The 19,248-nt window shown below is 46.0% G+C and overlaps 1 protein-coding gene across 1 annotated transcript in view; it reads left to right on the forward strand.

Moving 5' to 3' along the window:
* The window catches only part of lef1 (lymphoid enhancer-binding factor 1), a 40,187-nt gene extending 21,971 nt beyond the window's left edge, over nt 1-18,216 (forward strand). The window contains exons 4-10 of the mRNA XM_085355842.1: nt 1,170-1,302; nt 4,134-4,224; nt 5,343-5,462; nt 6,241-6,403; nt 7,256-7,363; nt 9,185-9,233; nt 18,137-18,216. Of these exons, the coding sequence (XP_085211968.1) occupies nt 1,170-1,302; nt 4,134-4,224; nt 5,343-5,462; nt 6,241-6,403; nt 7,256-7,363; nt 9,185-9,233; nt 18,137-18,216 (744 nt within the window). The remainder of the gene's footprint in view (nt 1-1,169; nt 1,303-4,133; nt 4,225-5,342; nt 5,463-6,240; nt 6,404-7,255; nt 7,364-9,184; nt 9,234-18,136) is intronic.
* The last annotated feature ends 1,032 nt before the right edge of the window (nt 18,217-19,248 follow it).

Here is a 19,248-nt window from a genome sequence, read left to right on the forward strand (position 1 = left end):
GAGGCGGGGCACCAGTCACCACTTAGCACTGCTGGAATTTCACCTTGGCACACATGTCATAGACAACAAAGCGAGGGCTAATAAAGAACAGTCCATTTATTATTATCATCCTGTCATAATTTGATTCTTATCCTAAATTTAGATGGGTATCTTTAACAACGCTGCTAATCATGTGACTGTTTCTGGGAATAAAATCGATTAGAGTTTCCTAAAAACCGCCGTCTCTCTCGATTAGCCATATATCCTGTGGAGGTGATATTTTGACTTCAGCTCAGCTCTGGGCTCAGACTGTAAATAGTAGATTTAGCATGGCTAAGCATTACCATGTGTTCAGTGCAGCTGAAGCATGTAAGCACTGTTGGCTGGTGGTTGGGGGGTTTTTCGGGCCTGGTTCGATCTATTTTAGTTTTCCAGAGGAAGCTCTCTCTCTTTCTCTCGCTCTCCGTCTCTCTGAGTCAGCCTGGGATGAGGGGTCTGTGGCCAGGCCACTGTTGACGTGATTACCCCTGCATTAAGTACCGCTGCAGACATCTGTCTCACTCACGCTCTCTCCCCATAGCCAGAACTCCCACCCCACCCACCTTTCTCCTCCTCCTCCATCCCTCATCTCTTCTTCCCCCGGCTCTTGGTCTGTAATGAACTCCCCTTATTCACCAGCTAATGACTGCCTTTGATCTCCCGCCTAAGACCTCTGCTCTGACTCTACCCTGCAAGTCTCTCTTTTCTCTCCCTTCCCTTTGCTCTATCGCTTGCCCGCTTCTATTCGCTCCACCTCTGTTTGCATCTTTCTCCCCTTTTCTGTCTCAGACATGCTCGCGCACCTCTTTTGACTTGTTTCTTCTTCTTTTTTTTTCCTCCTTCGGGGGATGTGGGGATTTTCAAACCTGCTGACCTAGGCTAAACAAAGTTTTGAACTGCTGTGCCCAGCCTAGTAAAGAGAGAAGAAATTCAAGAAATGTTTTTTAAAAATATATATGTATAGTAACTTCTTGACCATACAATGAAAGTCAAGAAGGCATTGTGCTGCTGCAGAGCAAGACCACCTGTACTCTATGAATCATGTGTGAGGGATCAGGGCCCCTTTTTCAGATGGAATAACACAAAAGGCATCAGCTTTTCACAGAATTTAAAAAATAAAAAAGTAAATCTTCTTGCATTTTTCTCCACAGTCCAACAAAGTCCCCGTGGTGCAGCCGTCTCATGCAGTCCACCCGCTCACCCCCCTGATCACGTACAGTGACGAACACTTCGCTCCAGTGTCCCATTCTGGCCATCACCCCCAGGATGCCAACAACAAACAAGGTAAGACACTAAAGAAATGCCACAGCAGTATTTGCTGTTCTTATCCCACATTTGAAATCCTTTTATCACACTGTGTGGAACTAAAAGGGGTCGTTTCTTTATATATATCTATGTAAAAGGGAACACAAAAAACGGGGTTTGCTGTGGCACTGAACACTTTGTTGTCAGCAAGTTTTTACTGACTGAAAGAGTGAAAACTGTAGAAGGATACAATAAAGAAAGTCGTCACAGACACATTATAGGTCACCAGTACTTCTTAATGCAATAAAATGTGACATTGAAATGGATTTTTGCACCGTATCCGCTTACATGGCAGCTTGATATGGAGGCATCGATGAACCCTGACTGCATTTAGGTTTTTTTTGCATAAATGTCTGGATAGACGGGAATCAGGAGAGAGAGGGGGGAAAAAGTGTCGCAGTACAGTCATCCTTCCTATCATCTCAAAGTGTGAGCTCATTTGAAGCAGCCTGTGGGATGGCACGCTGAGCTCTGCTGCCCTCTCCCTCTGCACTCTTTGCCTCTCAGTTATAACATCAAGCTGCAGCTCTGACAGCTGCGGAGGAGCTCCTGAGCCGTTTGGGAGCGAGCTCCTCAGCCCTGCACAGCTGGAGACTTTGGCAGCTTCTCGCTAATGCAAGGAAGAAAGGAAACAAAAAAAGACGTGGCCCATCCGCAGTTTTGTCCCACACCTTGTCTCTTTTCTCTGCTTTCTTCTCCTGCGGCTGGCAGTTGGAAAAAAAAAAGAGGAGGAGGGATCAGACAAGATGTGGGCGATGATGATGATGACGATGATGATGTTGAGGCTCGGAGGTTCTGAGGGACCAGCTATAAATAACAATGTGGAAATGAGCACAGGAGTACACAGAGTAGCAGAGATGAAGGGAGCGGGGACATTTAACGAAACAGTGCTCCACATATGTCAGAAAAATCACACGTCTGACATGTTTTGTCGAGGCAGGAGAGGATAAACAGGTAGCAGAAGGAAATAACGAAGGCACGGAAGATTTAACAGTTGTGTTGTCACGTTGTACAGTCTGAGGAAAAACGCTTCACACCCGTTTCACTGTTCACGTTGGGTCTCTGACAATCAAGAGCTGAAAGGAGCCCTGGAGGTCCTTCTTCTCCTTCTTTTTTTTTTTTTCGTGCTATTTGATCTTTTTGCACCCGCAGCCCAACAGAAATCCATGTCCAAGCGATCTGGTTGCAGAATTAGCAGCAAATGATTTCCCTAGGCATATTCATGTGTGTGGATATCAGAAGAGCTAAGCCAAAATGCTTAAAACGAAATCTCTCTTATTCTCTTTTTTTCTTCCTCTCTCTCTCTGTCTCTTCCTCTCTCTCTCACACATATCGACCATTTGCCGCTCTGCACTCCTTAGTGGGCTCAGACTTTGATCTGCTCGTTAATTATGAAAAACAATCATGGATTTTCTCATTATGAGCCCTAATATGCACAAGGCCTGCAATGAGGGATGGAAGGTCGAGCGGAGGGGAGGGTAGTGGGAGGTTTGTCTGGGGTGGGGTGGGGGGGTAAAGACATATAGCATGAATTTGATTAGTGAATACTTTTTTTAATCCTCTTTTTTGTTTGTTTGTTGTTTTTTTTTTATGGTGACAGTCACATCGGTGTCACATGTTCAGAGTGGAAACGGGAGCGTGAAGCTTTGTCGGGATGTCAACGGGAACTGAAAAGGGGGGAGTGAGTAATTAGGCACCTTAGGGGTGTGAGTGACAAGGTTAACACGCCGGGGCGCTCTCTTCTTCCCCTGCTGCTTCAGCCATCGCCTACTTCTCTTCTGCCCTCAGGAGAGCCCTAAAGGAGTGTTAGGTGGTGGATTAGTAGGCAGGGGAGTAGCGCTATCCGTGCTATGAATCCAGCGTTGCTACACTGGCTTTGGAGATATAAGCCTCCCACTCGGCCAGCCTCTCTGAGGAGGGAGGCCCCCTTCAGACCCCAGCCTGGAGAGAGAGAGAAGGAGGAAGAGAAAAGATAGAGGCAGGGAGAAAAGGCTGGCTCCAGCAGGGATTAGAAAATGGTGTTAATCTGGAGGCATTTGCCCTCTTTTCTTTGTGTGTGTGTCTGCGTGAGCACACATGTAGGCACATTCCAGTTGCCTGTGTATAAACAGTATTTGCTGATATCTTCCGACTTTTATTGTTACTTGCACAACTGTGAAATAAGAAGGGGGGAAAAATGTGTGTTAAGACAAAAAACCATGAGACCTTACAGATGTTAAACGTTCGTCGCCCCGCAGCCCATTTCTCACTAAGTCTTCTCACAGAAAGATACCCCTTGACCTTGAAGCCCAACAAGAGCAGGCGAGCTGGAGATAGAGGAGCTTAGTCCTGGAGATCCACAGACAGCTAGTCTGTGTCAATCCTGTGTCTACAGGGAGAGCCACAGCCTCTGTCATAAAGATGAAGCCTCAATTATCCAGCTTAAAGATGCTGAAACACACTGGAAGGAGTCGAGCTTAAGCGGGGAAAATATTATCCGCCCCTTTCACGGGTTGATAATGTGAGGTCAAGAAGCCATGCTGATGCCCCGGTGTGTGCCCTGTTCCGTAACTGGCAGTTCATGACTTTAACCAGAATGTATGACTGAGGAATATGCAAACCCGATGATAATCCCAACTTTACACACACACACACACACACACACACACACACACACACACACACTTCTTGAATAATCGCTAAAATATGTCTGTAAGGGATTTTTTTTTTTTTTTTTTGCTAACCTGCTGCTTGCGCTGTTTCCTCCTTATCTGCATTCTGCCTATCTAATAGTTGTGTGTTGCTTTTTTTTTCTTCTTTTCTTTGACCAGGAATGCCCAGGCATCACCCCGGACCAGACATGCCCAACTTCTACTCCTTGTCTCCTGGAGGAGTGGGGCAGCTCACATCACAGCTGGGATGGTGAGTCACAGGCAGATTAAAGCAAAAGCCTGCACGACTGATTCATGCAAAAAGGGACCAGAAACTATGCAGCGTTTTTACATCTTATGGACAGTGACACTGTACCGGCTTTGTGTACTGAATAGAGAAGTACTGGCCTGGAACAGCAGCTTCCTCTGGGAGGTCCGCCTCCGGTGGTTTGTGCTGCGCTGCTGTGGCCACAGCCACACCACTCGACTGTGTGCCCAGCACATGTCAAATACATCACCACATTCGTGCCCCTGCATAGCCATATGGCTGCTTAACCATTATCAAAGCTTTCTGGAAGCGCTTCTCTCTCTTTCTTTCTTTCTGAGACTTACTTCAAGTGCTTTTCTTTAGTCCTGTTCCACTGCATCCTTGTTACTTCCTGTGCTTTTTTTTCCCTATCCCCCAAACATATCTCTCTCACTTTCCTCACTATCTCTTACTCTGCTGGCTTTAGGGCAAACACTGAGTGAAGACAGATGTAACGTCCACGAGCAGGACACTTGATCACACATGACCAGAAGTCTCCACCACCTTTCCTCCTCATGCCCTTGTAAATCTGACTAACTCACTTTTGATTTAAGGAGTTAGGCTAAGGACAGGCGGCTGTTTTATTTAAAAACAAATCCCTGTTTTTCTACACCCACTGATTTTTGGTTTCCTAGGCAGAGTCTATACCTAGCAACAAGGCTGTTAGACTGAGGGAGTGGTGCATTTGCACTTTAGAACCATGTTGTTTGACACTTCACTTTAATTTTTTTATTCATTCATTAAAGAGAAGCTATAACCATGTTGTTAAAATCTAACAATATTATAAACTATTGATAGAAAAGTTAAAAAGTGAGATCTAACCACAAATTCTGAAATGTGACAAGCGTAAAAACACGGTGAAAGAGACTCTTGTTCTTGAGGCGTAACCAATCATTGGCTATAGTCATGCAATTGTCACACACGCCATATGCAGTCATGCGTATGGCGTGTGTGACAATTTCTAAAGTCATATAAAACAGTTCCCAGTCTTTTTTTCTCACTTTAATGCCATTTGGAAGATATTTTCCACTCCTCTGATCCTCTTCTTAGTCTTTAATAATCAAAATGTCCTGTTATTGCAGGTTCCCGCACCACATGGTGCCAGGTCCCCCAGGTCCTCACGCCACAGGAATCCCTCACCCGGCCATTGTCAACCCACAGGTCAAACAGGAGCCGCCTCATGACGGTGACATCATGCACATGTGAGTCCTGCAAACACAAAAAATATTACCTTAAAGCTTGTGCTGTCACTCCTCTATCAGCATTTTTTGACACAACAAACTTCCAGGTATTTGTGTTCTCCTCCACTCGCTACAGGAGGGCGATGCTCAGCAAACCCTCTCCCAATGCCTTGTTCTCTTTCTCTTGATGTGAGCAGATAAATGGCGAGGGCCCACGCTCTGCTGATAACAGGCCTATGCTTCATTTGGCCTCTGGGATCACAACACTCTTAGCTGACAACAGATACAGGTCCTAGATTAGTGCTAAGAATTCACATCCCCAGCGTGTGCAGTGGGAAGTGCTGTAAGAGCCCTGAAGTGGTTATCACTGATATTTCCATTATTCATGGACATCCTCCTACCAAGACTGTACTGGTATCAAAAAGGTTGTTAGAAAGTAAGTCGAGCAGTGTTTTCTTTTAGCGCGAGAGCATTTGGTTTTAAGTATTCACCAGTGTGCTGCGGACAAGAAAGTTTGGTTGCCATTACTGGTGAAGTAATCTCTCTGCATGAAGGGCTGCAACTATACAACTGCACATGATTAAAGAGGCCGGGGCCCATGGCGTGGCAGCCCCTCTCACGCTGCCTCGCCATTGGTTGAGTGCAGCCAGACCCTGGCTGCTTTTGTCGCCACGGCGGCAACATAATTTCCTTCTCCCGTTGCTTTGGACTTGAATTTATTTTGCGTATTTTCTAACTTTTTTAGTGTTTTCTCTTTCTCACCTCCTCCACTTTGTTGTCGTATTCCGTTTCTCTACAGGAAGCCGCAGCACGAACAGAGAAAGGAGCAGGAGCCCAAAAGACCGCACATCAAAAAGCCGCTAAACGCCTTCATGCTCTACATGAAAGAGATGCGTGCGAACGTGGTTGCCGAGTGCACGCTGAAGGAGAGCGCCGCCATCAATCAGATCCTGGGACGAAGGGTGGGTCGCGCAGTATACCTATACGCCGATCTCTAGCTTTCTTTCTTTTTTTCCCCCGAGTTTATCTTTGCTGAATCGCGGTGAGATCATAGTTTATGTCATGTTCTCTGAGGAGGCTGCTCGATTAGCTGAAAAAGTGCAATGATTTCTCCCCTTTATTAGCAGTCTTTATAAACTGGTTGTGATTATTGCCCTGATGATACTCAAGCCAATTACTTCCACTTTCCCCCTAAAGCCCCACACCCACCTCTCTCTGTCTTTCAACAGCACAGACATGGGCTGCCTGTCTAACTGACATTTAATCAGATTGGCTTTAATAAAATATGCCTGTATAATGGCACGGTTGGAAATGACAAAATTTGTTCCTTTTGAGGATTGGGAAAAGAATGGAACCACAGAGCCATGTTAAAAGCCTTAACGAATAGGCCTGGCGGTTGAGGCAGCCAGCCACAGCAAAGCCTAGTTTGTGGCCTGCGTAGGGTAATTGCTTGCTGACATAGTTTGAATAAAAAGCACTGCTAAATTGGAAGCAGTGTTTTCATAAGAAATCTAAGTCCCCCCCCCTTCTTGTCTCCACCCCCCTCTCCCCTACTTTTTTCTCTCTTTCTCTCACTCTTGCGCATGTTAATCTCTTCATCATGTCCCCCCCCCCCCCCCCCCTTCTTCTTTGTGTCTTTCATCCCCCCCGTTTTTTTTTCCTTTTATACACATGTGGAAGTTGAAAAGTTTTTTCCCCCTTCTATACCAAAACACCAGCGCACGCCTCTACGCAGAGAACATGCAAGTGCATGCCAGTAATTGACTGTATGCTATTTTTTTTCCTCCCCCTTAATCTCCTTTGTACTGAAACAGTGGCATGCTTTATCTCGAGAAGAGCAAGCTAAGTATTACGAGTTAGCCCGCAAGGAACGGCAGCTCCACATGCAGCTCTACCCAGGCTGGTCCGCTCGAGACAACTATGTGAGTATCAACAGAACAGACTGACAGAGGTGCGTGTGCGTGCATGTGCGAATGTGTTTGTGTTGATTCATGTTTCTTTATGTCAGCGTTGCATGACTTGCTCTTAAAATGCCACACAGGAATGACACACACACACACCAACACACTAATTTGCACCAGTCCTCCTCCATGCTAATGGGGTCCATTTGTAGACCCTTTGTTTCAGCCTAATGTGTAATTCATAACACTGTGATTCACTGTTATAGTGCCATCCACACTAAAATGGATTGCAGTACCACGGACACTATTATTGCCATTGTGAGTGAAAATTGCCTGGTAATGGTTACGGCGCTCTTTGATGTTCCATATCGGCTTCGGATGTAGAAAGCAACTGTTAGACTGAGTCGAGGAGGCTGGATTATACATGCGGCGTTCAGCAGTAGCAACCTCTGCTCCCCCAGCTGCCCGTTTTTTTTGTTTGTTTTGTTTTTTTGTTTGTGAATCTGGGCGGTTCAGCTGGATTTTTAGGATGAAGCCTGTGTTTATTGTTACAGCATTTATGTGTACTTACGTGCTGCTGGATGAGAGTCTAAATGTGTTATTGAGTGACGTGTGACGTGTATGAATCTTTGTGAGTGTGTGTGTTTGGGAGAGAGAGAGAGCACCAGCCTTTATTTAAAAGTGTGGCTCCAGCACTCACATTCACTCCACCACCAAAGTGCTTTGTGGTGTTTATCTGCCTCCCCTCGGACACCGACAGCATCCCTCCTCCTTCTGCCTCCACGGCTCCACTGCCAAAATGCCTCGCTGAGGTGGGGTGTGTGTGTGTGGGGCGGGGGATTGTTCATAGCTCTGCTCCCAGTGAAGCACAGCAGAGTTAAAGATGCGCATCATCACTGCATTGGTGACATTTGGGCCGGATCCTGTTGAATTTCCTGTTTTCTCAGTAGTTTCGATGTTTAGAAGGGGGTTAGAGGAATGGCTTTCTATGTGGCACACGACGAAGGTAACGATAATGGGTAGTGCAAAGTAGATGGTGTATCCTTCTGGAATTAGTTATTCTGTGACCGCTCCCACAATCACAGTATTACAGACAGAGCATCGTGCCTGGAAACACCCAAAATAGGCAACACACTGGCGTGGAAAAATCGCGTATCATTCATAGTTTTGCCGTGCACCCCCTCCTATCTCTCCCCACCCTTTCTCTCACCCACACTCACTCAGCTTCTCCTCTTCCCTGTCTGCCGCGGCAGTAGAAGGCAGATTAGCTCATGAATAAGTGGATTAGCAGACTTTGCAGCAGGAAACCAAAGTGCTGCTCATATTTGACTAAAACGACTCTACACTGCTATCTATACCTATAGTCTCCCCCCTGGGGATTTAGCATAAGCTAAAAAATCCTTACGCACTCCCACCACCTCACTGGAAAAACGAGTGCTACTCTTCACAGCCTAATTGCAGTGAGCGTTTTTAATTGCACTTCATGTTAATGTTTGTCATTTAAAAAATACAAGGGGGGGGGGGGGGACTTCAAAGCTAGACACAGAGCTGTCAAAACAGCAGAACTTTCACTCGGCCGGGAATGGCCACACTTCAACAGGCCTGAAGACTATGGAAAAGCGGTCGAGAGGAGGTAGAGCACACTTGATACGAGATCCGGCTCTCCATCGGCCTGTCCCTCAGTGTCGCAGTTTGTGGTGGAGTCCAGAGTCTGGGTTGATGCTGGTTGGATGCCCAGCAGGGGATGAGTGAACATGGCAGTCAGCAGCAGGATATCAAGAGTGGTCTAGTGAGCGTGAGTGCTGGAGCCACACTTTATGCGTTCCTCTGTATATTTTTTAGGGAAAGAAGAAGAAGCGGAAGAGGGAAAAGATGCAGGAATCGACCACAGGTAAGAGACGCTTCCAACTCCTGCCTCCTCGCTCATTTGGGAAACGCCGTTGTTTGTTGGTTTCATTGTGCAGTTGGGAATCACTTCCACCATCTTTCTGTGGGGTCGTGTTTTACAGCAAATTGTCGCATTTGCAGTAATGTTCGCCCTGTGAAACAAACCACTAACCTCTCATTGACTGACAGCTAGTAGAATCAGACTAACCAAACTAACCCACTCACTATGCTCAGTCTAGCCTCAAACTTGACTTGTGTACACCCCTTCATTTATGTCTCTATCCCTGTCTTCTCATATTACACCTACTTTGGGATTAGTCTGTCCATTCTATACGACTGCTTACGGATTTCTGGGCTTTGCATTATTTGTTTGCCTGCTGCTCTACAGTGTGTCTTTCTGCTGACCTTGTTTAGCTGCGCTTCTGAGCCTCTTCCTTAGCACTGCAACTGTAATCCACTGAGAATTACTTCTTAAGTAAAATGTCAGTACTTCCTTTTGGTCTGTACAACTGTATAGGCCAGATGGACGGTTATGATCTTTTGCCGTCCGGATACCCTTTTTTTTTTTTTTTTTTTAAAGATGCAATTTTCTGCAGGTACAGGCCAGAGAATGAAAACGGCGTACATCTGAGAATATGGTAAGACAACCCCCCCACCTCTATGCCCTCCCTGTCTGGTCCAGTTTGATATATGTCAAGCTTTTTCTTTATCCTTCATTTTGTTCTTTAAAAAAAACTGCTAAACACTGACTTTGAGAGAGTATGTGCTCACAGACTAATCCTAAAAAGGTCCACCCTAACCTTGCCATAGTCATTGTGTCAGCTGTGTTAAGGCCTGAAGAGGGATTGTGGTTTGTGTGTGCGTGTGTGTGGTTTGCTCAATGGCCTCAACACAATATACATTAAATTTTCTGCATGCAAGCGTATGCATGTACTGGTCAGTTCAGTGTCTTTGTGAGCTGGTTGGATGAGAACTCGTATGCTATTCGGGGGTAAAAGTGTCCAAATAAACTAAAAATATTGCTTAATAAATCATGCAGCTCATGAACTCAGTGTTTTCTAAACATGGCATAAATAATACATCTGAAACTTTTTTTTTTTTTTGCTCTGGTGGAGGCTAGGATATCAGCTCAGCCCCATATGGGCTACATGTGTTGTCTTTCTCTGCGTCTTTGTGAAGCAGGGCAGGATCCAGCAGCTTGTCTGGCAGGAACTTAATGAGATGCTATACCTTTAATAAGATTTCATGGTATCTGGGCTTTCAGGGTGTCTATAATGCTCTCATAACAAAGGCACAATGTAGTCTCTCGCTCCCTTGCTTTTTCAACACGTTATCAATACGTAGAGAGATATCGATCCACACCAAATGTCAAGAAAGGCCTCACTGAATTGTCACCTGTCCTTTTTTCTTCTTTTTTTCTTTTTCTTAAGAGGAGGATTACTAGTCCCAGTATGTGGTAAAGGCAACTCTATTCCCCCCTCTCGATCTTCCTGACTCTCCTTGAGTCGCTTCTCTCCCTCCCTGAGAGTCTGGTAGCATCCTGTTATTCCGCTTCCTTTTGGCAGCAGAACAAGCCGGGCAGATGTGACAAATCTGGTCTTACGTCAAAATCACCCCTAACCACACAAAGGTTTTCCACTTGATCGATTCCTGACCCAGTGGCTCTGCGAACCCAAAATTGGGCTTTTCTTTTCTTTCTCTGTCTCTTTCCTTTTTTGGTGACCACAGCCAGTTTTCAAGGAACAGAGAGCGCAAGCACTAAAAAGCACTTTATCTCTGATCCAATAATTAGCAGTGCCTAGCCGCAGCGGGATGGACACCCTTGCTGATTCTCAGTGACAGCCTTAAACTAATATGCATAATACCAAGGATACTGCCACAACTCCCCAAGCCCTCAATTTATGCAGATCCCAAAGAGCTGGATTGAGGTTAGCTTGCTGTAGACGCCAAAAAGCATCTTTAAATGAACTCGTTTGTCTATTCCTTTTCATCTGTCCGCGCCTCTAACCCATCTGTCTCTCCCCCGTTATGCAGAATCTGCAAAGAAATCTGATAACGAGTTAATTTTGGGGACTCTGTTGTGAACACCTCTATTGTACGGAGGTTCAACATTTGGACGGTTGTGATGAAGAATATTCTGGTGACGTGCTGCACTGACTTTATGCATTTTCATATTAAATGGCCTTTTTTAAAGGCCTGGCAAGCCAGGAGTTGAGCCTCAGAGCAGCATTTTATGGCGTGATGTCGGTTCCCTTTGTTATCTTTAGCATGTCAAACAGTGGGTCCACCACACAGCTGGCTCTCACCACAGTACAGCGGCTCTTAGAGAAGTCATTAGTCTGACATTGTGAAATTAGAGTTTCTGCCTGTCTCTCTCGCCGCTCCTTCCCTCACACCCCTTTCTTTACACTAAGTGGAAATTACTCTTTTTGCACTTTTTTTAAACTCCCCTTCGCTGTTTCTGCACCTCTTTATTTTGGTTCTGTCCATCTTGCTTCCTCTCGTGCTGTTAGCCTTTTGTCTGACTAAGCCCTCTGATTCACAGCCTTTGAGATAGTTATCTGGCTGAGACCCCTACATGCCCCCAAGGCTTTCTCCCGTTTCAGCCACTGCACATTTTTTTCACATGGGGGAGACACTCCTAACAAAGGTGGCTTTTTAATCTGGCTAACAAGGGCCCCCAGAGTTGCCGTGAAGCTGCATACAAGTTCACAGTTTTTGTTTGTTTGGGAGTTGCCACAAACTAGGCACGAGGTGGTATATTTTTATTTTGTAAATCAGGTGGTCCTGGATATGCATTATGAACATCTGCAGAGTGTATCAAAGGTCATTTGGAACCACACGCCCTGCTCCAGAAGCATAAAAGAAAGTGTTGTTCAAGCAGAAGCTTTGGTGGCCACTCTCGCTCATCTCCTCTTGTCTGTCTCGGTCGTGCCCCAGCTCTGCTCCCTCTGATGTCTGCAGCCAGAAGTCAGCTGTCAAAAGACTTTGATGAGCGAGGAGGGAGCGAGCGCGTTAGGGGAGAGCGAGGGCTAGAAAAGGCCCAGAAGAAAATCCCCCAGCAGACCCCATTCTCCAGAGTTCGGAGTTTACCCAATCTCAGTCAACCGCCACTCATCCTTCAGTCTCCGTTCCTCATTTTCTGCCCCCCCTCCCCTCTGTCTTTATTTGTTGCCTCTCATCTTCTCCCTCTCTCAGACCCTCATCACTCTCAACACATTGCACAAAATCTGAGCAGCCAGCCACACACTCAGGCTGCAATTAGGCAAGATTCAGCGTCTGCCTCCATTTCCAGAGTCATTTCAATTTGGCAGCGAGCCTCTAGGCTACTGCGGCACAGCCCAGTGCCTCCACACCCAGCCTTATTAGTGACCTGGGATAATTGGGGAAGGAATCCGGATTGCGAAACTGACTGTGGGTCTCGCTCTGAGCAGCACGCGGGAGATCAGAGGATGTTTTTAAAACTGTACCAAAAAAAAAAAAAAAATGGTGGGGGGATAGTTATGGGTAGGAGGTGGAGGAGAGATTTTAAATCAGAGTGACGCCCCAGCTAATGTTACTTTAGGTAGGAAATGGAATCGGAAATGTCCCCCCCCCCCCCCCCCCCCCCCCCTCCACAAAGCATACACTGTGAAGTAAAACTACTCTCTCAGCACTTAGCATGTGAAGCCTCAGTTGAGTGTGTGGTTTTCGCTCAGAAGTAAAAAATCTTTCACACTGACATAGTTGTCTTATCCTGGCTTGGCAGCCTTATTTCACACCTTTTTCTTTTCTCTTGGGGGGGTCGGGTGGGGTGGGATAGGGGACGGAGTAGAAGGCTCCACATGGGAATAAATGAAGCTGTAGTTCTCCTGTTGTTTAGACTGGGGCCTGGAATTTGTTTTGATTGAGTCACGGGCCTATTGTGTCGTGGTTTTGCCAGCTGCGGTAACAGCATGAGGGTCCAGTCTCATGGCTTTTTTGTGATGACTTCTCTACTTCCTCTCTTCCTCTCCTCCACCCCCCTCCATCATCCCCCCTCCGGGGGCTCCTCGAGGCATTGCAGCCTCTCGGAAGAGGCAAAAAATATGTGACCTCCATAAAACCCTCCCCTTGTGAGATGCTTATCTGTGAGTTATCAGAATGAAAGCGCCCCAGGTAACACGGCGCAGGCAGGCAAAGGACGGAGCGTCAAAAGGAAGTCGTGTTTATTATTAAAGGAGGCTAAACGACTATCCCAGCTCTTCTTCCACTCGTTTTCGCTGCCTCGTTTCGCCCTACTCCACCTCTTCCTGCTCCACTCCTCTGTCCTGATGCTGAATATAAGTGGCGGTGGAGGCCCTTTGAAGCGAGACCACAGCAGAGGGAACAGTCATTGTGCAGGCCCTTTGAATGTGCCGCACCACCACCCTCCTCCCTGACATCCCCCGGTTTGCAATGGCTCAGACTGAGCTGTGCGGGGGCACACGGCCAGACTTCACCCCCAGCAATGCCTCCTCAGATGTGGGCAACACCTCACCACTCCTCCCCACACCCTCCTGTGCTCCCCCCTAGTCTCACCCACACATGCCTGAGGTTTGGGCTTTTGGGTGACTCCCCCTCTTCCTATTCCCCCATTTGACCACAGCCAGACCCCACCCTTCCTCACGCTCCAATATTTTATACAGGCACGTTTTTCGCTTCTCATATTTCTTTTTAAACTGTTCGTTTCTGATAATGCTTGTGGAACCAATACAAACCAATGTTTTCACCCCCCCCCCCCCCCCCCTTTTTTTTTAATGAATATTTCCTTTCATTGCCATCTCTTCCAGGTGTTTCTTCTAATGGGCCGTCTATTACTGTTTTTCCCCTTTCTTCCAACATTTTTTTTTGCTGTTAAGAGCATCACTGTAACACTTTTTATAGAGCTGTGGCTTCTTTGAAAAGCTGCCACCAAAGCTGGTTGTGCGATACAAGGCCAAGGTCATAGCCGAGACACTCCAGCACACCAGGCTCAAGTCTGGGCCTGAGAAACAAAGCAGCTTAGGTAATCTGCCTGCACTGCTGGCTTGTTTACAGCCTAAAATCATCCAACTGTACTTGTTTCTTGCCCTGTCAGAGAGCAATACAAGGAAAGTCTAAAAAGGTGATTCCTGCTCAGTAGCATCAGTGGACACATCTCCCAACCACAGGGTCTTTCCTCTCATGGTAGAGTCTGCACTCTCCACTTGACTTATTTTTAGAGTAATTTAGCAATTCAGCAATGTTTTCCTCCTTAATAGTACTGAAAAGAAACCCCAGCGCTTTTGTGCTGGGATTGAGGGGAGCTGAAGGGAATAGGGGTGGGTGGGGTGACGGGATGGAGGTCAGGGGGCTATAAGGCGTGTGGGTCCCAGCTGCGGGTGCTTTGATTCGGCCTGAGAGGTGAAAGCGGCGATTGAGGCGCGAGGCCGTGCCAGTTATCTTAACCTCCCACACTTCAAAAGCCGGGCAAGGGCTCGTCCCACTCCTTCCTCCCTCCCTCCCTCCCTCCCTCCCTCACATAGAGGCAAAGGAATTGGGGGAGAGTGAGAGAGAGAGAAAGGGGGGAGACTAAACCTTCACTCACCCTCTGAACAGAGGATCGTTTCATTTCCTGCAAAAAAGACCGGCCAACATTCCTGAGCACTAATGTGGACGGAGGCGGAGGAGGAGACGGAGGGAAGCGAGAAGAGAGGAGGGGTCAAGTTGCTCCTGAATCCAAGTGTTTGTGTCGGCTGGACCTTGTGAAACACTGGCCTGGTGCCCCCTATAACCAACCACCACCACGCAAGCACACACCCCTGCTGTTAGCACTAGCTCTTTTTGAAAAACTCACACACACGCAGACACACACTTCTCACCCGCCACCCCTCAGGACTCTTCCCCAGGCAGGAAGGCCAGCGCTTTTCATGTCTGCGGTGGGGGGAAGGAAAAATGCTCCCCAGGAAACTGGGTGCAGGGCCGGGCGTGCGGGTCCGCTTTGAGATCCTAGGATGAAAAGAGGGAGGGCGGCGGAGGTAAATAAAAGCAACAGGAGCTCTCTCTTTTTCTCTGAGCCATGTGTTCCTTTCAGTTTCTGTCCTGTGCCGCTCGCGGGTCAGCTCTCTTTGGGAAAGGTGGCCTCTGTCCCGTTCTCTTTTATCCACATGTGGTGAAGCAGTCAGCGTGGTGACGCGTGTTTGTGTGTGCTTAAGACAGTTTTAAGTGTTAAGATGTAGCGAACAGCAGTAGCACTCGCCTGACTTCACTCTCGGCTTTGCCACGAGGGAGAAGCAAACTAATACTGTTTCTCTTTCGTTTCTCTACCGTCTTCACAAAACATCCATCTTTTTAGTCACAGGAGACATCCATCCACCTCTGTCTATGCCTCTCCACTTTGATCACTGATTCTATTTGATGCTGCTTGGGTCTAAAATAACTCTCCTTGGCTTGTCAATAACTGAAGCTAACTTTGTTATGTTAGCCCAAGCTTGGATCACGAGAGGGGAAAAGAACACTTTTGCAGCTTGACAAACAATTTTCCCTCGTCAGGGAACCGGGGCCGATTTCATGAAGGTCTTGTGAAGTGGAGTCGCGCAACATTTTTACACCCTCGTGTCGACCTCTGCCTGAACCACGCAGGTTTGGGTAATTAACAACATAGCTACATGAACTATGGCAGTCTCCTGTGCAGGATAGTGCGTCTGTGAGTCAGGTGCCTGTTGTGCGACATAGTTTACATGATAGACACAGTTCTCACGTGCCTCTTAAGACTGCAGACCCTGTGGAGGTTTACCCGAGCTCATAGGGACACAGCTGGGGTGATAAGTACATCCTGTCGCTTTTGAAATTATAAATATTGTACATGACTGGTTTTTACTAGTACTAGTAAATAACACACCACACTGGAGATGTGAGGGGGATATTATGTTTTGGCAAAGCTTTTTCTCTAACACTCCAGTTAAAGATGGAACACATTTTCCCCAAAGTCACATGTTCAAGATTATTCACATTGAGAAGAAAAGACTACTGTTATTATGTGATAAAGTTCTGCTATAACTTTGATTGGACACAAATATAAATATTCAAGCTGTCATCAGCTTCACTGTCATCTGGTCGGTCGATTAATATCAGCTTTAGCAATACACGGGCACTAAATATGTATAGTCTTTAAAAGTACACAAGTGCTCTTAATAGGTTGTCCTAACAGAGGGGTATACTGAAAGAAAATTCAACACAGTCAGGCTTTCTTTGCATTAGCTGGCTTGACAAAGCCTAAATCCACAGTAAGAGGTGATGGGCTTTAGGGCAGTGGTTATCAGCTTTCTTTGTTAAGCCCAGTTCTTTGCTTCGGGCTCTATACTCGCTCACATAAAAAAGGGGGCGTTCCACATGCCATGCAATGCTTTTTTTTTCCCCCCCACAAAATGATCCCTATGAGTGTCCCCTACTCAGATTGGAGATGTTATCAGATGATTATGATGATAGCACACAGAGCAACCAAAATAACCAAATTTACTCGAGTTAATGTATTTTATCACAGCTGTTCGTTTTTGGAGCTCTGCAACTTTATGCGCTGGCACCAAATTAAAAACCAAATCTGAAACTAACTAACATTTATGCGGGCAAATTCCAGTAACTTTACAGCTGGGACATCATTTGGTGTTTTCTACGTAAGTTATGGCTAAACAAATTGCACGCACAATGAAACACATTCTCTCAGCAGAGAATCTACATCACTCTTAAAACATGCTGTTAATAAAAGAACCAGTAATAACATGATGCAACTGATTTTCAGATCTGCTCATGACCAGGTAATGTGTTTAGCATAAGTTAGCTTGGTGATTTATCCAGGTTTAAAGAGAGCCGCTTCTGTCTTTAGGCTCAGTGTATCTGGCTAACTTGGTAATCTTGCTTCACAGTACACTCTTTAAGCTGAGCGACTGGAGGTACTACTTTCTGAGTCTGTTAACTGTCTGTAAAGTAGAAGAAACACACTGTAGCAAAAGGACTTGCAGTGGTGGAAGCTAATTAGATGAAGCAACACATTAAAAGTTAATAGTGATCCATATAATACACTAATCCTTCTGCAGTCACAGATATCTTGTAATGTATTAAGTACTGTATTCTGTATAAACCTGTGATTCCTCGTCTATTGTCAAAAACAGATTGATGTGGCACAGTAGACCGGGGTCAGTCATAGGCTATATAAATATAAATATAAATGCCACTTTGAAGCTATTACAAATATGCTGCAAGCGTGGGATCAAATAATAGTACCTGCTGGCATTTTTCTAATGTGGGATACGCTTGTCTACCACCTATAGAACCATGAATGCGCTCTTATGTTGTCCCAAGACCAGAAGCGTGGGTGTTCAGACAGACCCAGAATTTCCTTTTTCTTGTTTTCCCGTCGCCCACCTGCAATGGCAGCATAAATGTCAACCAGAAGAAACACAATTGGGCGCTCAACCCCAGCGTGAGAGAGAGAGAGAGAGAGAAAGAGAGGGAGCATGAGAGGAGGAATGAGCAAAGAAGAGCGCAGCACTGCCAGCTGGGTCAAGGCAACCCCCACGTTACATGAGATCAAAGCTAGACCAGCCCACATCCTGCCACTGACCTATAAGGCCTCTGTAGCTCAGAGGCTCCACACTGCTGCAAAGAGTTTCATTCAACCAGCTTTGACACCACGAACTGAAAGCAAATGATTGATTATGTAGATGCTGATGACAGATAATTTGTTCCCACCCCCTTGAACTAAGGGGAGCATGCTTGCATGGTGAGACACATGGGAGTCACCCTGAGTCATCTCTATTTGTCTTGTCTGCTTTTTGATGAACAGTGTGAATATAACTCATGTTTTGGCATGTGGTGTTCACAATGCAGCAGTTTTGGGGTTTTTTTTTCGTGTACAGATGCAGTCATTTCTTTTATTCCCTTTTCTTCTAGGAGGAAAACGCAACAGTTTCTCCACATGCAAAGCAAAGGCAGCAGCTTCAGGCCCTCTGCTAGAGATGGAGGCCTGTTAGATCCCATGAAGACCCTTAAATCTCCAAAACCGAAGCCTCCAGTTCTCAGAGAAACCCCCACAGCACCCCACAACCCCCCCGTCGATACCCTGCCTAACCCTACCCGCTTTCCTTTGCCACCATCACATGCCACCGCCGTCACCAGAATCACTGTTTGACTCTACTTCCTCCCTAAAGGCGCCTGCTGTAGAGACACTGAACCGAACTGACCGAGACAATCATGATTATAGTAGGAGCACCCTCACGTAACCGTGCCGTCTCACTCTGAAAGCATCGAGTTAACATCTGTGTGGTTATTTTCATTTTAATATATATATTTTTTATTTTTGTTTCGTCAGTTTTCCTTTCCAATGTTGGCTTTACTGCAAATCTGTGGCACTGCACTGAAAAATAGCAGCAATTGTGATGTGTGCACAAATGCCCCCCTCCCCCACTCTGCACTGCCCGTAACAGTCAAAACACCTGCTACTAAGTTATTCTAAGTTATTTTGCCACCTCTTTTTCCCCTTTGTGTAGTTCATTAGGCTGTAATTTACTTCCCCGCCCCTTGTGTTTCTCTCACTGGGTTTTTTTTTTTGTTGTTGTTGTTGTTGTTTTTTGTTTTTTTTTGAGAGACCATTTTGGGGGTTTGCCACCACCCCCCACCCCTCCATCCCTGACTGACCAAACACCTCTTTCTAGACTGCACTAAGGAAGATGGAGGGATCTCATCTTGTCCAAGAAACGCCCTCAAGATTTCTAGTTCGTTGCTGACGACCAGTTGGTGCAAAAAAAGGATCAACATTTTGGATTTGCTTTTCATTTTAGACTGAATATAATTTTTGAATGCCTTTTATTTGTATCCTGAACCCTTGTTCAGTTTCTTGGTGTATATTTCTGTGATTATTTTCCCCCTTTGTTTAATATGGTTTTTGTTTTTTGTTTTTTATATATATAGTGGTATATATGAAAATAAGCTTTGGACACAGGAAAGCCATTTTTCTTGTTGAAGCGTCTTGCAGAAAATTGAAACTTAAGGCTTCTTTTGATAAC

This window comes from Diplotaxodon limnothrissa, linkage group LG6 (assembly GCF_057381915.1).
Source record: "Diplotaxodon limnothrissa isolate DT_005_m linkage group LG6, D_limnothrissa_male_GT1.1, whole genome shotgun sequence".
Lineage (NCBI taxonomy): Eukaryota > Metazoa > Chordata > Actinopteri > Cichliformes > Cichlidae > Diplotaxodon > Diplotaxodon limnothrissa.